Source organism: Stenella coeruleoalba (assembly GCF_951394435.1).
Source record: "Stenella coeruleoalba genome assembly, chromosome: 2".
NCBI classification, from domain to species: Eukaryota; Metazoa; Chordata; class Mammalia; order Artiodactyla; family Delphinidae; genus Stenella; species Stenella coeruleoalba.
In genome coordinates, this window is record NC_137147.1 from 12,270,222 (window position 1) to 12,292,560 (window position 22,339).

The following is a 22,339-nucleotide window of genomic DNA, read 5'->3' on the forward strand; positions in this document are numbered from 1 at the left end:
CACTTGTTTCCCACTCAGTTTTTCTTAATCATCATTTTGGGCTACCAACCAGCGTTTTCATACCAAATCAGTGACCTACTTTGGTCCAAAGCCAATTTGTAAATGCTCTTGGCCCTTGGTTTCTAAATTAACTGATATTAAATATTTTTCTTATTGCTTACAATTATATATTTTTTCTATGGTCACAGTATTTGTTTGAATTTTACTTAAACTTCGAAGAGTTTTGTGGCTCTACCAGAGCACAGTGCTAGGAGTGTCTCTGAGATTTGCCCTGGTCTGCTGGAAAAGAGGCCATGGATATAAAACGTGAGTGGATGTTTTACCACTCTATATGTTATGCGTCTGCAGGGCACTGTAAGTCACAGTCACAGTTAGTTTAGTGGATCTTTACAATGTTTCCGTTGCTGGCAAACCTTGTACTTACAAGAAAGCTTATTCCATTTCTGAACTTTGAACTTCCTTCCTTAAAATCGAAAGTGTATGTTATTTGTAGAAATGTGTAGAAATGTGTTCAGGAAAGTAGGCAATTGTGTCGAGCTTTGTTTTTTTTTAACATCTTTATTGGAATATAAATTGCTTTACAATGGTGTGTTAGTTTCTGCTGTATCACAAAGTGAATCAGCTATACATATATCCCCATATCCCCTCCCTCTTGCATCTCGCTCCCACCCTACCTATCCCACCCCTCTAGGTGGTCACAAAGCACCGGTGTCAAGTTTGAAGACTTAAAGTTTGTCTAGTCTTAAACTTGAAAATTACCATTAATAGTTTTCTTATAACATCTCTTGTATCTAAGAATACCATTTAGATTTGCTTTGATTATACTTTGTCAGCTATCATAAATCTTGTTTACTAGGTTCAAGGAAAGGACCCATCAGTGGACATCACTCAGGACCTTGTAGATGAGTCTGAAGAGGAGCGTTTTGATGATATGTCATCGCCAGGTTTAGAATTGCCATCTTGTGAATTAAGTCGCCTTGAGGAAATTGCAGAACTTGTGGCATCATCTTTACCTTCCCCCCTGCGTCGTGAAAAACTTGCACTAGCACTGGAAAATGAGGGTTACATTAAAAAGCTCTTAGAGCTTTTTCATGTGTGTGAGGATTTGGAAAATATTGAAGGACTGCACCACTTGTATGAAATTATCAAAGGCATCTTCCTCTTGAATCGAACTGCTCTTTTTGAAGTTATGTTCTCTGAGGAATGTATAATGGACGTCATTGGATGCTTAGAATATGATCCTGCTTTATCACAACCACGAAAACATAGGGAATTTCTAACAAAAACAGCCAAGTTTAAAGAAGTGATTCCCATATCAGATCCTGAGCTGAAACAAAAAATTCATCAGACATACCGAGTTCAGTATATACAAGACATGGTTCTACCTACCCCTTCAGTCTTTGAAGAAAATATGTTATCAACACTTCACTCTTTTATCTTTTTCAATAAGGTAGAAATTGTTGGTATGTTACAGGTGAGTTAGATCATTCTTTTTTTCCTACTTAAAAAGATACTGATTGCCTTCAGCAGAAATAATTTTCTGTTCCTTTTAGGCACACAAATTGAATTTTTAATTTTTGTCTAAAGGTATGTATTTTGGTGATATTACAAGAGATTATAATATATAATACTGTGGGACCAGAAGGTTGTGTTGGATTAGGGGTGATAAATGTAATTTAAAAAAAAAAATCTAGCTTGAAGAAATAGGAAAAGGATCTTAATGAAACACTTGAATGTGGAATTTTAGGGATATTAATCTATCAGTTATGCATAGAACAGAATAGATTGGAAGAGGAAAGAAAAATAAAAGAGAAGCCAAGAAATATGTCATTAAATATAGAATACAAATTCTATAGCATTTATACAACTCCCAGGTAATTATTTATTAGAGGTACAGCAGATGTTGGCAAGTTATAGCTGCATGTCTCCCTACCAAGAGGCATGCTTTTGTAATGGATGAGAGTGTGGGGAGGTTAGGCTAGAGTATGAGTTTCAGCTCTGCCTGTCACTTAATAGCTATGTGGCTTGGGCAACTTTCTTAATCTCTTAAAGCTTCAGCTTCCTGATCTTAAGGTTGGTGATATTAGTACCTACCCTATAAGGTCATCTGAAGATTAGATCAGATGCATGCCTATAAAGCATTGAACGTGATACAAGACTCCTGAGTATTATTTTAAAGTATCTATTAATAATTGCCTATTAAACTCCAGATTTTCTTTTTAGAGTATGCCCAGTCTCTCGGGTGTGGTGTGTTAGGGTGCTTGCATCAGAACTGCCTAGGATGCATCCTGGATTCTGCACATAGCACACAATCCAAATGTCTGAGCTGGCCGGTAATCTGCATTTGTAACACCCCCAAAGTCAGAGAATCTCTCAGTAATTTATCCCATGGTGCATGAATTAGTCTAGTCCAGTTGAAATATGTTTGCATAGTGCAAATATTTGTGAGTTGCACACTTCCTGTGTGTTTTGTTTCTTCATGCTCAAGATGTTGTAACAATAACAGCTGTGTGATATGATTTGAAAGCTATTGTAAGACCTTACCTCAGATCTACAAATAAAATAATTATTTGAAACCTGGATTTGAATTTAAGAAAGAGGCAAATAAATGTCAGTTAGAGCTGCTTGGTAGCACATGTTATGAGTAAAACAGTAAATTTAATTTTTGTCTATTCCTTTTTAGAAAATTGCTGTATTTCCAGTGACCCTGGTTTTATCACCTTAATATATATATATATATATATATATGAATTTAGATAGAAAAGTCAATTTTACCAAAACTGCTTTCCTGAAGCTAGTGATAAGTCCAGTTCACGTTGATTAATTTGACATGTTTTCCATTCATTTAAGACAGACAAATAACATAGGCAATACAGTCTGGTAAGTACAACAGTATTCCTTGACATAGTGTATTGTGATTGATAATGGAAGAAGAAGGGTGTTCTGGTACCAATTTTCATTTGTTCTTTGCTAAGGAACTAGTTTTTGCTAGCTACCTAATAGATCCTCTGTTTTGGTCTAGTTCTGATTTCTGGTCTCCTTGGATAGTCCTAAGCACTGCTGGTCCCTTTCTTCAGCTCCACATGGTTCTCATTTTGTTATATAGGGATTTGTCACTTCTTTGTTTTCTTGGTCTTCAGACCTGTAAAATGCCAGTTTTACTCATTAAGTATGAATAATTTCAAGTTGTTAAGTCTTTGTTTCCCTACAATACGCTCTGTAAAATGCAGGCTGCCAGTGCTGTAGGTCTTTCTGTTTCTCTTGATGCTGAGCATTTATATTGAAAGTGCTGCTATGAAGGAAGGTGAGTTTTACACATTTTTTGACAAGGAGTAATTAAAGCAGGTTCTTACCTTGTACACAGTCATAACCCTTACTGTTGACTGATTCTTTGTAATACTGTTGAACCTTCTTAATTCTCTGTACTTCACAGAAGTTCAGAGAATCTTTTTTAATCATTTGATTTCCATTTGGTGGGATATATTATGTCTGAGATGGATCTTGATATTGGATGCCATTTGAGGTGTGGCCTATTTGTACACTGCAGAAAAAGTAAAGGTGGAATAGCCAAACTAATTTGGTGTCACAGAAAATGTTTCTTGAGCACCTGCAGCAGTGAATAAGGGGTTTATAAACTAGTGGGAGATACACACATACATACATACGTACACATACATATACATGTGTGTGTATATATATATATATACACACACACACACATACATATATACATTTAGACTTAGGCATGTCTGTAGGGCATGTAGTGTTGAATTTATTTCTACTAGCTGAGGTAGTATGGAATTAAAACAAAATCTTAACTAAAAATAGTGACAAAAAATTGAACAGGCAGTCAGGAAGGCTCTACCACCTACCTGCTAACTGTGATTGGGCATTGGGTAAATTTCTTAATCTGTCTCAATTATAAAATAAGGAGGTAAGATAAGATAACATATGAGGTTATTTCCAAGTTCTATACTCTAACTTTTACATGCCCAGATGAGTATCCTATGAGAGATCTTTTGAATCATTTCTAAAATAATTTAATACAATTTAACATAGAATAATTTAATAATTATTGTTATATGTCTGTAGGTGGATAGCTTCAAATAATAGATGTTTCTTTAAAAGTTCTGAATTTAGCTTTTTACATAATTGAATCATTTCTGGTTTTAAAACATGAAGGAAGTTTTATCTTTATTTGAGTGGTTGTAGAACCTTAACTTCTAAAGTTAAGATTATGAAACCCTATGAAAATCATGGGTCTACAGACCATGTTTGTTTTTGTAAATAAAGTTTTATCTGAACAGAGCCATACTTGTTCATTGACATTGCCTGTGGCTGCTTCCTACTATAACAGCAGAATTGAGTAGCTGTGGTGGAGTCCGCAAAGCCTAAAGTGTTTATAATGTGGCCCTTAACTAGACTTAAGAAATAGAGCCTTGCCGAAATATAAAGGATAATCTTTGTACAAATCCCCAATTTATCCTTTCATAGTTTTTTCCTTCTCTTTTAAAAAACAGCATTGCCAATACCATCTTCTCCTTTTCCAGTTATTGCGATTTATATCTTCTGTATTAGCGTTTTGAAAATATATTACACTGTTACTATTAGCATAATTAATTTATCCTTTGATTTCACAGGAAGATGAAAAATTTCTGACAGATTTGTTTGCACAGCTAACAGATGAAGCAACAGATGAGGAAAAAAGACAGGAATTGGTAAGAAATTTGATATTATGGAGGGCATGAAGCTAAAACAATACACCTTTTATATTCACTTATCCTTTTTCCTAATTTCAGGTTAACTTTTTAAAAGAATTTTGTGCGTTCTCCCAAACGCTACAACCTCAAAACAGAGATGCTTTTTTCAAGACTTTGTCAAACATGGGTATATTACCAGCTTTAGAAGTCATCCTTGTAAGTTTGTTTCTCCTTCTACTTAATTACCATCATATTTTTAATCCACAAAATAGTATATTTCTTATGTAGCATGCAACTGTTTGATTATAGCCAATATTTAATATCAGTTGTGTATTACATAAAGTTAAAAAGCTATAAAATTCTAGTATTAGTCCTTACAGAGAGTACTGAAAGGACACATACAGGAATTTTCCATATTTTTAATATCGATAATTTGTTAACTTTGCAGCCTATTAGTTGAAATGTTAAAGTAGAAAAGAAAACAGGAGTAAAAGAAAGTATAACTTTATCCAGAGAAGAAGAATTTTACATAAGCAGAATTTCCTTGACCTCTCTTTTTTTATTCAAATGTTCTCTTATAATTTGTCAGGTTTTGGATTTATATAGCTTCAAGTTCCATATTTTTGTTATTATAGGAGAAATAAGTGCTTTTTATCTGCAGGGCATGGATGATACACAGGTGCGAAGTGCTGCTACTGATATATTCTCATACTTGGTTGAATATAATCCATCCATGGTACGAGAGTTTGTCATGCAGGAGGCACAACAGAATGATGATGTAAGTAAGAAGTTAACAGAGCAAAAAATAACCAACAAGGTAAATATTATTTGCACTAACAGTAAGTATTTATACATGGGAAGCTATAAGTGTATTTATTATTCATTTCTTAAAGATTTAAATAGTTGATGTTTGAGAAGAGTGTAGCCATAATATCATGGCTTATTCTTCCCTAACTGGCTCCTGTCTCAGTTTATAAATTGTCTTACAGCAGTTGTTAATGCTCAACTTAAATTTCTTTAAAAATTTTTGAGATCGGGCTTCCCTGGTGGCGCAGTGGTTGAGAGTCCGCCTGCCAGTGCAGGGGACACGGGTTCGTGCCCCGGTCCGGGAAGATCCCACATGCTGCGGAGCGGCTGGGCCCGTGAGCCATGGCCGCTGAGCCTGCGCGTCCGGAGCCTGTGCTCTGCAACGGGAGAGGCCACACAGTGAGAGGCCCGTGTACTGCAAAAAAAAAGAAAAAAAAAAAATTTGAGATTAAGTTTCTTAATTCAGAAGTTAATGTGCTATGTAGTGTTGTTTAAATCATTTAATCAATAAATTGTTCTTCTATATGTGGAATTATGACTAACTTCCCTAGGAAAACATTGGCTTTGCTAGGGATAGAGTCTCAAAATCATCAAGAATGATGAAGCACATTCCTTTGGAAAGTGTTTAGGGTGCTTTCTTTACTGCCTAACCATAGGGAACAAGCTGTTGTGTTGTGTACACACACACACACACACACACACACACACACACACACTCACTCACTCACTCACTCACTCACTCACATTCACTCACTCACTCACTCACTTACCCATCAATTTCAGAGTCGGTGAGAGAATGTATCCTGGTGATGTGAAAGGTTCTCCCAGAGTCTGTGGTACATGGCTTATGTGGAAGCCGTAAATGTTTGTGCTCTGTTTTCTTTTCAGATAATTAAACCAATCATCCTGATTTTTTATTTTCTCTTTCCCCCATAAAATCTTGGAAGTAACTTTTTACTTAAGAATAAACTAAGATATTCTGCCCTCAAACAGAGAGGGTAAAAAGACAATCTCTTAGAAAAAAATATATGTAGAATTCCAGCCTATCATATTTTTACAAAATGAGGAAATAGACTTTTTAAAGAGATCGTAATGTGTTGTGATGTCAAAATGAAGTGGAATGCCTAGTAACTTCTATATTTAACACTTGTTTACAAAATTGTAATGTTAGGGTAGGTGCAGGAAGTGCCAGTTTGAACTGTTGAATATTATGTCACATTTTGCTTTTATAAAATAGTCCTATCTTGAAAGCCTGTGTGTGTGTGTGTGTGTGTGTGTGTATAAAATAAAGGCTATTCTTGTTGGCGCTGTAACCCACTAGTTGAACATACATTGATGTACTTCATTCATACGCAGTCGTCTTCTTGATTCCCAGTCTTGATTCGTTATTTCCATGTATGTCTGCATTTTCTCTGTCTATCCTACCATTGCATATATAGGCAAGAGCAGGGATTTTTCTCACTGAATGCCTCTCAATTTTTCCTCTTCAGCCAGGAAAACCAGTCATAGTAGAGCATCAGGAAAACTAAGTCAATTTTGTATGTCATTTGGAATATCTATAATATATTTGTTCTCCTGTGTGCTCTCTAAATAACGTAATCTTGTTTCCCCCAATTTCAGACATTCAGGTACCAACTAATTTTTTCTTAAATTTATTTTAAATGGAAACTTTATATCATTTCCATAAATGGAGAATAGGTACAATTATCATCTGCCATAAATAGAAGGAATCTATAAAAATGGAGTGAAAGAACAATGTTATAAATTTTAGCTAAACATTCTTACTGTTAAAGCCCGTTAGCTTTCTTCAGAAGGGAGATTTTGTTATCCAGAGGTGTAAAAGATCTGTTAGCACCAAACTGAAACTTTGTTTTTATTTTCATCGGGATTTAAAGATAAATCCCCTTGATTAAAGATAAATTCTTTTTGGTACTATTTGTGTAATGTGCCAATACCATACTTTCGGAAAACTGCTCTGTATCCATTAAAGAAGTCAGTCAAGCATTTCATTTTGTTTGCAGTGAAGATAGCCATAGCTAGGTATAATGCTGTAGCATGTCTCATAGTATATGCTTTTTCCATTCCCTCCTATAATAAGTGATCCTTACTATGTGTATTTTTCTCACCAGGATATTTTGCTCATCAACCTCATTATAGAACATATGATTTGTGATACAGACCCTGAACTTGGAGGAGCAGTCCAGCTTATGGGCCTCCTTCGAACATTAGTTGACCCAGAAAACATGTTAGCTACTGCCAATGTAAGCTACGGGCATTTTTCTCTTTTTCATACTAGTATAATTTTTATTGCTGGTAGGAACCAATGCAGTTAAAGTTCATGGAAGTGTTTTCGATTCCTTAGAAAACAGAAAAGACTGAATTTCTGGGTTTCTTCTACAAGCACTGTATGCATGTCCTTACTGCTCCCTTACTGGCAAATACAACAGAAGACAAACCTAGCAAAGGTAAGGTAATACAGGTTGGTAGTTAAGTTCTTGGTTCTTGAATTCTGAAACTCAAAAAGTTGGTGTTAACCTAGAGGTTTACTAATATATTTTCAAAAGAGGTAATTTCAAGGTAAAATTTCTTTTAAAAGTGCTATAATCAGAGGTAGTAGAACTGTGAAAGAATATACTAGAGATAATTTTTTGCTTTCAGAATTTTAAAACAATATTTTTTGCTAAAGCAATATTTGTATTTAGTTTGCATTTACATGTATGAAACAAATAGAAGGAAGAAGCTATTAGAAGATTCATTTTAAGTTATTTGTACTCCAGGTGTGTAGATACAGAGCAGAGCTTGTGCTTAGTATTAAGCAGTTTTTCTTTGCATTGAGGATTATTCCAAAGTAGGATTATTTCTGCATTTTATTCCTTTAGCTTTGTGTGTGTGTGTTTGATTTAGAAAATAGTTTTAGGGTCTTCATTGGGAAATTCCTTATTGAAGCTTTGAGAATAAGTAAGTTATTTTGTCATATGAATTATCAATATAGTATATTTAACTTATGACACCGCTTAGAATAAAATGTTAAATTTACCTTTTTTAATGACTCTAGAATCAAGTCTTGGAAATGTGATACTAATTTTTCTTGTCTACTTTATTCATAGTAGGTAAAGCTTGAGGCTTCTTTCCAAACCCACATGTTCAATTCATCAAACATTTATTGAGAACCCATTGTGTGGAAGGCACTGTGCTATATATATAATCTTTAGGGGTTAAATGGGAGAAATAAAAAGTGAGTAAAATAGTTTTGGAGGCTTACTGCCTGGTGAGGAAGATAAGCCAGTAATTATAATTCAGCGTGGACTCATTATGTGTAGTAAAAGGAGGCACAAAGTACATGAATCAAAGGAGCAGAGAGAGTAGTTCCATCAAAGCCAGATGATGTGTGGTAGGAGGACCTCCTGTGATATCTGTATATCCGTTGAGGGACATAAGACATGGTAGAGCATTCTTGCCCTCTAGAATGAAACAGATCTAATAGATTTGTATCCCAGTTTGCCTTACTAATATTTCACACCTGGGTCTTGTGACACTAATTCTTCACAGAGTTATTTAAATTAAATGTGAAAAAATGGAAAGCACAGTTCTTGGCACATGGTAGGCATTCAATAAATGTTAGTTCCCTTTTCCTTAACTTTAACATATTTGGGTTAATAGAAGGGATTTTACTTGATTAGAATTCGGATTCTTAATTTGGGGAGGAAAAGAATATAAGCCATTAAATATAATTGTGTTTTGTTTTGTTTAGATGATTTTCAGACTGCCCAGTTGTTGGCACTTGTATTGGAATTGTTAACATTTTGTGTGGAGCACCATACCTACCACATAAAGAACTACATTATTAATAAGGACATTCTCCGGAGAGTGTTAGTTCTTATGGCCTCGAAGCATGCTTTCTTGGCATTATGTAAGTGTTGCTTCTGGTAGAATTACTTATTGTCTGTATATTATTATTGTTATTTCGGTGTTATTGCCTGAGAAGAAAAGATCACTGATTGCAGGAGACCGAGGTTCTAATACTAAACTACACTGATAATGTACTTTTGCCATATTTTGATCAGGTGATTTTCCTGACTCTTCTTTCTCAATATACAGTAAAGGGGTTAGAGTGTACCTACAAAATGTATTAAAGTATTATTAAAATGGCACCTTAAATCATTTTATTTGCCGTATTTATTTTTGACTTTATATAGCATGACAATCACAAATTGGACATTCTTGTGAGACCAGAGTCTCACACTGAGTCATGAAGAATACATTTGTAATTTGGAAAACATAGCTAATAGCACCGAGTTTCCAAAATACATTTTTTCTAAATTACAGAATGCCTAGCACAAATGCCTGCAGATGGTCTGTTCATTAATTCCACAAATATTTTTCCCCCAGCTTTACTGAGACATATTTGACATATGACATTGTGTTACCTCAGATACTTCAGAGAAGGGGTGACAGACCACAGCTGTGGCCAAATCCAGTCCATGGTCTGTTTTTGCACAACCTGGAAAGTGAAAAATAGTTTCTGTGTTTTTAAAGCATTGTTCAAAAAAAAAGCTACAGAGACCATATGTGGCCCACAAAGCCTAGAATATGTATTCTGTAGACCTTTATGGGAAAGGTTTGTCACCTCTCGTAGAGCAACAGATAGTCTTTTAACAAGGCTGTTCTTAGTTATACATGTTTTTCAAAAGTTGACTTTCACTGTATTCTGAAGACCCTAGTTTACAGAAGTAAAACATGTTTCTGAATTAGAAATAGGTTAACCCAGAATATTCTTGATCATGTAGCAGTCAGCCTTCTTTGGTAAGTTGGCACACCAGTTTTAAGAGTACCCTAGAGGCTCAGTAAGAGATGTCTGTTGGTAACTAACGCTTTTTGGCCTTCTGGTTTTTATGGGTAGGTTTGGTTTTGTTGTTGCATAAAGGCATCATAATCATCCAGTAATTAGAAGCCTGAACATATACATCCATTTTTGCTGTCTTTTTTTACTTCATTTTAAATCATTTTGCTTGGGAATTCCCTGGCCGTCCTCAGTGAGTGGTTAGGACTCTGCACTTTCATTGCCGAGGGCCTGAGTTCATTACCTGGTTGGGGAACTGAGATTCCACAAGCTGTGCAGCGCAGCCAAAAAAAATGTTTTGCTTAATTGACTTTTAAAATATCCTTAAATTATGAAAACATTGTTTATAAGGATATTTCTGACATTGATTTATTCTGTCAACATTTTATCTTTAAAATGGTATTCAAAATAGAAAGTCTAATGAATTTTTCTTAGAAGGAAACCTATTAGGGTGACACTTGTTATAGTTGAATTAGTTTTTCAGTCTGGTGTACACACTGCAGTATGAACTGAGAATACATGTGGTCAGATGCTTTTCAGCCAAAAGGAATATTGCATATAAAGGGCTCTTAAACTCATATTCATTTTCCTTATAAACCTATCATAGCAAAAGTGAGAGTCCCAAAGCAAGTTGAGAGGAAGTTAATAATGAACACTTCTTTGATTTGTTCTTTCATGTCAACATAGAAGGTTTTGTTTGAGTGTAGGAAAGGGAGTTTGAGCAGATGGGACAGAACGGGAAAACTGAATAAATTTAAAAATTAGTTTTATTTAAATAAATTTAACACCTACTACCATGTTTTATTCTAAGATATGCATTTATCATCTCAAATCAAGGTGAGTCTTAAAATTAATGGCATGTCATTATGATTGGTAGCTTTTTTTCTTTGTTTTGTTTTCTTAGTAGTAGAAAGGAAGGTTTTTTGCAATCAGTGGCATCTTACATTTGATGAAGTATGATGCATACCTAGTATTAGGAAAAAGATGATTGACCTGAAGTCAGTTGTCAAGTGGCTCAGAGTTCATTAGGAGGAGATAGTCTGTAAATACCAAAACAACATCAAAAGCACTATATCGAGGTGTGTTTGGATGTATAGTGGAAATGATTTATTCTCCCTGAATGAGGCAGATCAGGAAAACCTTGCAAAAAGAAGTAAAGTAAGTTGTGTCTTGATCATGGGAGAGTGTGAAATTCTTGGTTGAATACACAATTAAGATGAACAAATGTGAAAGTGTGGTATGTTAGAGGTTTGGTATAGGTAGAACACATGTGTCTAGTGGGAGAGTGGCAGAAAAGGGAAAGGCCTTTTCTAAGAGTCCTTCATCTCATTTTGCTTACAGTATTGCAAAGAAAATTTCTCACAGTTCAGTGAGAACTATGAAGAGAATCATGACGAATTAATGAGTTTATATTGTAGGAAATTATCATGCTAGCAAAAATCTTAGTTATGTTTTATTATTTTAATATTTTTCAAACTAAGTTAGGTTATCATTAATTAAACCTCACTCTTTCTCAAATGATTCTCACTCAGTGTGGCTCTCTTCCCAGGATTGAGAATGAGTGGCTTCTGAAAGATGTCAGTCATTAGGAATGCACTCTTTAGGACTGGCTATACAGTAGGAGTTTTAATCAAGGATTTCTAAAAGAACTAAGCATAAATTTGCAGAGATTTACTATCTATTCAGTCTTAGGAAAGAGTACATTAAAATACTAAGTATAGTTTTTTTTTTTAAGGGAGATTTTATAAGTAGATTTAGATGTCCACTTGTAAAGACAAAAGATTGGTTAAATGTACACAGTTTGGGGACTTTGAATTTTTTATACCTGCTGGTTCTTAATTATTATACTTGTATCATATTTAAAGACGACGTAGTCAAGTCTGTGAGTGAGAACAACAATCCTATTTAGTCTTTATAGGTTAGATATGTATGTGTATAAACACACAGACACACACACAGTTTTATCATTCTTGGCCTTTACCAGATTCTTGGATCTTAAATTGTAGCTTTTTAGTTCCTACCTATATGTTGTCTGGCTGTTTTTTAAAATACGGAAATCTATAAGAAGAATGAAGTAGAGAAGAATTTTGTGGTAGATGCTTTTTTTCAGCTATCATTAGTTACATACGCAGCAAAAAGTTTCAGACTTACATAAAATGTCATGTTGTGTAAGGTAAAGATTTATTATTTGTTTTAGAGATGATTGAAACTAAGCGTAAGAGATTCCTGGCATGTTAATAAAGGTTAGAGATGTGAGTGGTAGCAGAGTGCACTTTTACATTGAAAATCCTACATTTGTGCTAACTTGACCTATCGCAAAAGCTTTCTCTAACCTCCTTCGAGCAACTTGACTTCATTAGAACTCACTGGTAAATTTTTGAAAGTAACTTTATTCAACAGCAAGAATAGTGGTTGGACATTTTTCATGCAAGTTTCTTTTTGGGGAGAGGTTTGGGTGGAAATGACACGATTCTTGATATAAATAAATGAGGGCAAATGAGGAGCAAAACAAAACAAAAGCCCATTAGAATTACCTTCTGTCTACCTTGGCAGTTTCTGAACAAAACTGCTCTTGAGGAGATGGCAGTGGTGCCAGCTGCATACTCTGGTCTTAGCGAGTTCTAGGAAGGGAGTTTTCTTTTCACTTACCCAGGAACTGCATGCAGACCACAGGGTTCAATTAGTGTGTGTTATGGTAGGACACAAGTCTTCACAAAGCCTGCAAAGTTGGAGTAACAATTTTTAAAATAACAGCACTTGCCTTAATTACTAAAAGCTTAAAATTTGGCCTATTAGCATGAGCTCTAAAGTATTGATTTTTATTCTAACAAGTGGAACTGCCTAAGTTCCTTTGTCAAGTAACATTAAAAAACAAACAAAACAACAACAACAACAAAAAACAAGCTCTCAAATCATTGTTTTGGGAAAATAAACCCTTATTAGGCTTTGACTTATCACAAAGAAAGATGATGCTTATTGTTTAAAATGTCTTATTTCACCATGCTTATGTATTTGAAAATACTCAGTAGTTTAAAAAATAAAATGCAATTACTCTTCTATAAACTATTTTGAACTCCCTGCCCACAGTGTCTCTTTAGTAAGAGACACTGTTAAATAAGTTGGATTGTTAAGGCAGTTTATAATCAACTGTACCTAATTGGGCATTCACTTGTGGACCTCTTTTCTGCCAACTAAAGAAAAATTGAGCTGCTTTACTCCTCTGCCTTCCTACCCAGAAACCGTGTCAGCATGGTTGCCTGGCTACCTGCTCATGAAGGACTTGATTAATAACAAATTGGCAATTTAACGAGCCACTTCCATGATCTCCAAAGAAACCAAAATACAAACACAATATTTAATCTTGCCAACCGAAGACGATGTGACTGCATGAAGTGAGTATGCTTTTTTGAACTGTTTACAATAACTGGGGCATTAACTTACTGATAATTCCATTTAGGTAAAGAGGGCTTTGTTGAAGTCTAGCTGTCTGAGTATATTTGGATCTTGACGAATGGTGACTTAAGTAACTCCCCATACCTCAAGATGTAAATATACCTTTTAATCTGTAAGTTAAAGCCTAATTAATTGTAAAAAGGAAAACTAGGGGAAAAAAATAAAAAGCATACTCGCTGCAGTAAGCATAGAGGACCACATTTTAAAAACATCCTCTAAACTGATTCCTAAACTCTGGGAAGGCAAATTTTGGGTCATGCAGATTTCTGTGGGTTTACGGCATTTCTACAAACACATCCAAAAACAAATCAATGTAAACACCATTAACCCTGATAAGAGTGTCCAAAAATAAGGAAGATCAAATTATAGAGTGGATTGCCCTAATAAAACAATGTTTTTTCTGTTGTTTTGAAGGTATATACAAAAGGATATATTTGGAATTTTCTCATCTTAAGTAGTATGATAGGTTAATTCATTTATTAGCCCTAGCTTAGCTCTAATTTCAGATGTAAAGTACATTTTGGTAACCAGTAACTTATTTCCAGAATTCTTCTGGCTCTCTAAGACTTGTGTTCTATGGTGACATACACTGCTTTTAGAATACATTTTTCTGATAACCTTTTTGTAATCCTTATCTTTAGGTTCATACTTCTGGAAGCAGTAACTTATTACTGCATGAAGAACTATGTTTATTTAACAGGTTTTTTTGTAATTCTAAAATATGAAGATATGGTATGTAATTTGAACAACAATGCCTCTGTGTTTCAGGTGCTCTTCGTTTTAAGAGAAAGATTATTGGATTAAAAGATGAGTTTTACAACCGCTATATAATGAAAAGTTTTTTGTTTGAACCAGTAGTCAAAGCATTTCTCAACAATGGATCCCGCTACAATCTGATGAACTCTGCCATAATAGAAATGTTTGAATTTATTAGAGTGGTAGGTTCTATACTTTTTAGTTAGAATTTTGGTTTTGTTTGAGCAAATCAAATATGCATTGTTGGTATTTTGGTTTATTTGAGATTATTATATTTGGAGAGAATTTTTGAAAGAAAACCAGTGTTACCAAAAGCTTATGATAGATTCAATTTGAACTAACAAAAACCAAAATAATCTCTCTCAGCAGCTAGTTTCAAACTGTCACAGGATAGTTTGAAAATTGATTTAACACTGTCACGGTAGTCATTTTAAGAAAGTAAAATTATAGTTGGCATAAGTATTCAGATGTGTTTTTTGTTTTTAACTTGGAGGTTTTTTGAATTTTCCTTGACATTCCTCCATATGTCTCTAAAGAGTAAATTTCATTCTTTAATGATACAGTAGGCTGGTAGTTCTCAAACATTGGTGTGTCTCAGAATTATCTGTGGCATGCTTTTTTAAAATTTCGGTAAAATAAACATAACAAAATTTGCCCTTTTAACCATTTTTTAAAGTGTACAGTTCACTGGCGTTAAGTGTATTCACATTGTTGTGCAGTCATCACTGCCATCCATCTCTAGCACTTTTCTGTCCCAGACTTACTGAATGAGAATCATCTAGGGTAGGACCTGAGCATTTACTTTGGAAAGAGCCATGGATAATTCTGAGGTACACCAAAAGTCAGGGGCTATTGAAGTAGCCAGTATTTGTTATGCCCATTTGCATTTTTTTGTCCCTAAGATTGGATAATAATTTTAAGAAATTAAACCATTTTGGGCGGGTTTATGAGTTCACTACAATTAAGCCTCATATTTTGCTAATTTTTCCTATCATTTTTTATTATAATTCTTTTTTATAGGAAGATATAAAATCATTAACTGCTCATGTAATTGAAAATTACTGGAAAGCATTGGAAGATGTAGATTATGTACAAACATTTAAAGGATTGAAACTGAGATTTGAACAACAAAGAGAAAGGCAAGATAATCCCAAACTTGACAGGTAGATTACCACATATTTGAACCTATTCATTCAGTGACAAGTTTATGATGGTAGCTCTTTTTTGCTTGTTTATTATTTAGCTTGGCAGCAGAGGGGGAAATAAGCAGATGGAGGTTGTAGTTTTTTCTAATGGTCAGTGTAAATGTTTTCCTGACGGTGTTAGGTGGGTATCAGTATGATTTGTAGACTTTTCTCAGGCATATATCAAGTTAGATAATGCAAAAGAAAAAAAGCAAAACACTGATATGGCAATAAGGCTACTTTTGTGTCCAAAGTAAAATCAGAATATTATTGTATTTGCTTTGCTTTAAGGTTACAAATTATTTTAATGCAATTGTGTACATTTTTTTCTAAATACCTGAGTTCACATACTTGTGGTATATTTTAAAATCCATAAATTAAGACTTGTTAATTCGTAGTGTTAGCAAGTTTAATAACTGATCTGTAACAGTACAATTTTGATAATGGGAATTTTGATTCCACTACTTAACACTAGATATGGTGGAGTGTAGTTTTTTGTTATATGCTAGGTAAAATCTGTTTTTTTCCCCCCACCTCTGTGTGTATAAATCTGTATTATTCCATTTATCTATTAAGACTGTAATTTGGGATAATATTTGAAGACAAAAGTCTTTATATGAGTCTATTAATTCTACTTTCTTCTCTTTACTCATAGTATGCGTTCCATTTTGAGGAATCATAGATATCGAAGAGACGCCAGAACACTAGAAGATGAAGAGGAGATGTGGTTCAACACAGATGAAGATGACATGGAAGATGGAGAAGCTGTCGTGTCTCCATCTGACAAAACTAAGAGTGATGATGACATTATGGATCCAATAAGTAAATTCATGGAGAGGAAGAAATGTATGTTGAAAAGATGGGCAAGGAAATATTGAAGGCTTTCTCACTCTAGGTTTATCCTTTTTTTCTTGACAGAATGATTAGTATCTACTTTGTGTCACAACAGATATTAAAAGACTCTTGCTTTATAGAGTGTGAATTTAATAGCTCTGTTGTGAAGGTATAGACTAAATTTTCCTAATTTGTCTTGAGTGAGATATTTCAGAAGGGTAGGAACACTGACTATAATACTGAGGGTCTCCTTCCTTCTCAGTAGTAAAGTCCTGTGGATAAGGATGCTTGGTATTTTGCTAAGCTTTGTTCATAAACTGAATTTCAGTGTCGCTCTCTGGCAAAGGACTAAGCTAGTTAATTGTGTTTTTAGTGCCACCTCACTTGGAGGTTTTTGAAAAGATGAGTATGGGTGACAATTATTGACAGTATTCTCATTTTTAGTAAAAGAAAGTGAGGAAAAGGAGGTGCTTCTGAAAACGAATCTTTCTGGTCGGCAGAGCCCAAGTTTCAAGCTTTCCCTCTCTAGTGGAACAAAGACTACCCTCTCCAGCCAGTCACCTGCAACAAATCTGCCTGGTTCTCCAGGCTCACCTGGATCCCCAGGATCTCCAGGCTCTCCTGGATCCATCCCTAAAAATACATCTCAGACGGCAGCTATTACTACCAAGGTATGTTTTTGACTCCCAGACCTACCTAATTTAAGCTTTCCCAACAATAAAATTGTTGTGACTAGTAGTCCCTTTGGTTACTGTCTTTTGGAACTGATTTTAACATTTGTGAACTAGGGAATAATTCTCCCACCAGCAGTTGAGAAATTTCTGAAAGTTTTTATGACCAATTCAGAAGTTTGAATATATTCTTATTTTGGTTGTTTGCATTTTAGCACCTTAAGTTCACATTTGTATGTGTCAAAACATTTACAGAAATTTTAAAGTTAAATTATTATTTACTTTTATCAGCTTTCCCAATTAATACCCAGATAAAGACTTCGTAGGAAGAATATAATCTAAATATCTGGACACTCCTAACTTAATTTTGTCAAGCAAGGTTTATAAAAAAGAATTAACTGTCTACTATCACTAACATTTCCTTTAGGAAGGATCACAATTTTACCACCAAAAATGTAGGAAAGACATAATCTCAGAAAAAACCAATTCTTTTGGCTGCCTTATGTTTCCCTGGACTAGCAGTTAACAGACTGGCATTTGGGATTCATTGATCTACATCAAGACTAAAGTGAGCTACAGTGGTTTCTGGTGAAGGAGCAGGGCTAAAAGGAAGAAGCCTGGATGAAATAATGAGGAAGGGACAGGGCAGAATCACTTTCCTAGCCTCCGATAGTCTGTCTACCCTCATTTCTAGTGGTCTGTTTATTTTCTGTGGTTTTAATTTTGATGCTGTTTAGACTCTGTTAAAGAAAATTTTTTTAATGCATAAAGTCTTAAAACTTAAGTTTTGAATTTTAAATTCAGTAATTAGTGTTTATCTACTGGGTGTTTTGCAAGGATCATAAACTGCTTAAAATTTTATCATGGAAAACTTGGGAAATATGTAATGAATTTCAGCTGCATACAATCTCACCTCCCAGAAATAACCAGTTAGTATATTGGGGTGGGGGTATATCCTTTACCAGACTTAAGACATATGTATTTGAAAATGTAGTGTTTTCTTAAAGTAATCCTTATTTCCGAACAGGGAGGCCTCGTGGGTCTGGTAGATTATCCTGATGATGATGAGGAGGATGATGAGGACGAAGACAAGGAAGACACGCTCCCTTTGTCAAAGAAAGCAAAGTTTGAGTCATAATGGCAGCTGCCTGTGATCAGTACCTGTTGAGAAAACTGGTTCTCTACCCCTCCCCACTACAAATCGATTTATAACAGAGCAGTGGCCTCTTGTGAATGACTGATACAGCTCAGCTCGCACACTTGACTTCTGCTCATCAAGTGCCAATTCAGTGGAGCAGGAGGAGGGGATAATTATACATTTAGGGGGAAGACTTACACCTTCGAGGTCTAAGCTTGGACCACACATTGCCCTTTTCTCAGGGAAGGAAATGGAAACGAAAAGCCAACAGGGCAGGGGTTTTGTAAGTGGAACTCTGGATTGACTGGTCAGTTGCTACAATCAGAATATGCTTTCTCGGACCATGTTTGAGACTCAGAAGAATAGGCTTTTCTGCCCTAATTCTTCACTAGTTAAGAATGCCAGCAGTTTCTTTGTATAAAGAGACCTGCCTTTAAAATCGTACATTCTGAACATTTTAGTCAAGCTACAGCAGGTTTGGAAAAACCTCTTCGGGGGAGGGGCGAATATGAGGTTTCCTCTTTTTTATCTGTTCCCTTTGCCCTTCAAACTGCAGATTTTTTTTTTAAGTGGGGATTTGTCCCTACTTGATTAAAGATTGAGTGGAATTCTAGATGTGGTCATTTGTGTCATAATTTTTTTTGTTTCATTTTGTTTTTGATTTTTTTTTTTCTCCTGAGTGTATCCTTAGTTGTTGAGTATATATATTTGGGACCATTAAAAACTTTTTTGATGTAATATAACCTAACGTTGTGCTGGTACCTGTTTTACCATGTGTAATTTTTGTTCTCCATCACAGTTCTTAATTTGTTTAGAGTTTTATGAAAGATGGAATAGTTTTTATTGACAAAAGCAAAGTAATCTTACAACTATGTGCATACAAAAAGCAATACTATTTTGTGACTAAATATTTTATATTAAAATTTACATCAGCAACTGTCTTGAGAATTCAGGGAAATAGAGTGGAATTTAAAATTTCAGCAGTTTTGTTAAACCTAGAAACATAAAATTAGTATTCCAAAGAGATTCTGAAATTTCATATCTTGGGAAAATGATGGTACATTAAATCAAAATTGAGGATGAATAATTTAAAAATAACGTATTTGACTTTTGAGTAATAAAAAAAGTGAAGAGTAAGAGAAATTGTATTAGTTGTATTTTTTTTTTCTTTTTTTTTAATTACTCCCTTTGGAATACCAGTTGGAGTTGTAAGCGGTGGTTCCTAAATAAATAAATACCTGGCCAGAGGACCATCAGATACCACTTCATTAAAACAGTATGTTTAAATAGGTTCTTTTTATTGTCTTAGGTGTGCTAAAATTCTTTTAAGGAAACGAACATAAATATCTCAATTCCACATACCCTCACTTTTTTAAAGTGAAGATTTTAGAACTTACTGAAGAATGTATTTGCAAATGTGAATAAAAATCCATATCTAGGAAAAGGATACTATTTTAAGTATCATATACTTTAACTGGATAATCTAGCAAGCACTGTGTGCTTCTACCTTAGCTCCTCTTTTGCTTAGCCCTCAGTACATTGCGATACCAAAAACAAGCTTATATGGAATAGTTGCATAGAAAACCAGAAAGCAACAACTTGCCACAGTCATGAAAAGTCTCATTGTTGGCTAATTTTTTTTTTAATGAAACTTTGGGTGCATTATTAACTGTAAGAGTTCAAGTGTATTTCACTACAGTATAGCGCTTCTTCTGGGCCACAAGTTCTGGCAATTAATCATTTTAATCAACTTATCTTGCAAATAAAGAGAACAGAAACTTAATAGGATGTAAGTTAATTATATTATGTCTTCCTTTATTACCTAGAAAGTCCCGTGTGAAATGTTTGTGCCTTAAACATACAGTTTAAACTGACCTTTCTGATTGACTCGTGGAACATGTATTTGTCTTGGTATTCTGGGGGTTCTTGGGTAGTGGGAAGAACCATCCCTTGTTTTTATGAATTGTGGTCCAGTATATTAAAAAAAAAAAGATACTAACTATTGGCCTTCAACATTTAAGGGATGCCCTTTCATTGATGGACAGATGGGTTACTGAAGCGGAACTTCACACATGCTGCTACAATAGGAGAAAAGTCTAAACAGCCGCTTGTTTCATGGAGGAAGACTCTTAGCAATAAATTGCTAGAAACACAATACTTGAATTGACACAGTACCGTCTGACTCAAGTCCACACTTTCAAGTATAAATACTATTTTGATAACCGATGTGAATATAATAATGTAAATACGTACTTTAATGATACCTGTTGGTTCTTTTGCTCATTTTAAAATGAAAAATTTCACTTCTCAGAGTGATTACCTAGCAGTTTCTGAAAAAGATCTGTAAGTGCTACAGAAAACACCCTGACATCCCATCTTGTCCAGAAATGCTATCCTGGCATTTTTTTGGTAGAATGAAGCCTGATGGGTTTTCTCTGCCTGATTGATTGTACTCAGATCCTGCATGTCATTTTCTCTGGAACACCAATGTTGCTGCAAGTCAATTTTGTGAATTTGGAACTGAGGGGGAGACATGGAGCAGGGGGGAACATTCCTCTGTTTTTATTCTTTATTTAAGCAGTGGCGTTTGTAAAGCTTGCAAGATTAGAACAGCAAGGAGTTTACACTGGAAGATTTCTTTAAGTGGATAACTTTATGTTATCAACCTATTTCTAATATTCACCATGAATAACTTTGTTTAAACAGCATGGTAAAATCCCTTTGGGGGAAATTTAGGACCTTCGAAATTCTTCTATACAAGGAAACTTTTTCTGCCGTAACATCCATTTTGAGCAAGAGAATTATAGAAACATCTTTACGGGATGGATTATTGTCTACCGTTATAGTGGGACATTGACACGTGAGGAAATGGGGCAATCATCAGTATTTGTACTCACTGCTAAATCAGTCTGATTTTCCTCTTTGGCCTTAATGCTTCTTCATCTTGGCTCTTTTGAAAGGAAACTGTAGAGAGGCTCTCTTCAAATAGATTAAACGTCCTAACTGTTGGAGTCAGATGTCTTGGTCCTTAAAATAACTCTAGTTGGAGACACAACTTTCCTTGACCTTTCTGCTCTCCTAGGTAAGTTCTTCCATGGACTCAAAGGGCATAGTGATTTCTTCAACATGATGCTAAATCGGCTTAATTTCCGTATATTCCCACCATGGTGTAAGTCACATCCTACCTGCAAATTCAGTGGCCCCTTTCCATCTTTATATTACTTGACACTTAGGCAGCATTTGCTACTATCCATTGTCTTCTTGATACCTTATTCTCTTGGCTTCTCTCACATGTGCTTTAACATTACTGACCTTTCTACTGTTTGATAGTTCCCTACTTTACCTCTTAAATGCTGGGATTCACTAGGGTTCCATCTTGGGTACTCATCTTCCCAAATTCCAGCCAGCCACATAATGTCCCTGTTCCAATCGTCCTGTGCTCTAAAAGACTGCCTTAACCTGTCACGTGCCCCTCCGAATGCTCTTCTTGCCTTGCCTGCTGATGAACTCATTTATCATTCAGAAGTGCTCCCCTGATACTTGGGACTCCATCCTTGAAGGAAGGGGTTATATCTTTTTCAACTTTGTATCCTTAGTATCTAGCATGATACCCAGCCCACAGATGGATCTCCACATGTTTATTGGATGAATAAAGGAAAGACTGAGTAATGGGCATGCAGTATAGAGACTGGGAAAGTCTTTTAGCTGATGCCCTTACACAGTCAAGTTTGACTCATTCTTGACCATGAAATTCCCTCTGTGGATATAAAGGGAGGACTCAAGACCTCTGTCCTGTCCTTCATACCTTTGAGCCTTAGGTTAACAACACAAGGGGGTATTTTTGGTTCATACAATTAGCATATCTTGAGTCATTTCAACAACCACTAAAATTCTACTTAGACCAGTTTTCCTGGTCTGTTCATCCTGGGCTCCAGCATCTCTAACTCTTTAACTCT

At 35.1% G+C, this 22,339-nt stretch overlaps 1 protein-coding gene and 1 long non-coding RNA gene across 5 annotated transcripts in view; one reads left to right on the plus strand and one right to left on the minus strand.

Moving 5' to 3' along the window:
• PPP4R3A (protein phosphatase 4 regulatory subunit 3A) overlaps positions 1 to 21,733 on the plus strand; it is a 44,477-nt gene extending 22,744 nt beyond the window's left edge. For 2 of the 3 annotated variants that reach the window (XM_079912141.1, XM_079912143.1), the window contains exons 4-15: positions 857 to 1,474; positions 4,641 to 4,718; positions 4,800 to 4,916; positions 5,362 to 5,517; positions 7,637 to 7,768; positions 7,870 to 7,972; positions 9,259 to 9,417; positions 14,569 to 14,738; positions 15,577 to 15,719; positions 16,396 to 16,586; positions 17,019 to 17,245; positions 18,273 to 21,733. In XM_079912141.1, coding sequence (XP_079768267.1) covers positions 857 to 1,474; positions 4,641 to 4,718; positions 4,800 to 4,916; positions 5,362 to 5,517; positions 7,637 to 7,768; positions 7,870 to 7,972; positions 9,259 to 9,417; positions 14,569 to 14,738; positions 15,577 to 15,719; positions 16,396 to 16,586; positions 17,019 to 17,245; positions 18,273 to 18,383 — 2,205 coding nt within the window. In that variant the 3' untranslated portion in view covers positions 18,384 to 21,733. The remainder of the gene's footprint in view (positions 1 to 856; positions 1,475 to 4,640; positions 4,719 to 4,799; positions 4,917 to 5,361; positions 5,518 to 7,636; positions 7,769 to 7,869; positions 7,973 to 9,258; positions 9,418 to 14,568; positions 14,739 to 15,576; positions 15,720 to 16,395; positions 16,587 to 17,018; positions 17,246 to 18,272) is intronic. The other variant, XM_079912142.1, reaches the window with a different exon arrangement.
• Positions 5,614 to 22,339, minus strand: part of LOC307181584 — a 56,132-nt gene continuing 39,406 nt past the window's right edge. The window contains exons 3-5 of one of the 2 annotated variants that reach the window (XR_013826957.1): positions 12,997 to 13,066; positions 9,935 to 10,008; positions 5,614 to 5,922 (exon numbers count right to left, since the gene is read on the minus strand). This is a non-coding gene — a long non-coding RNA (uncharacterized lncRNA). Of the gene's footprint in view, positions 5,923 to 9,430; positions 13,067 to 22,339 lie in introns of those variants that run through there. The other variant, XR_013826958.1, reaches the window with a different exon arrangement.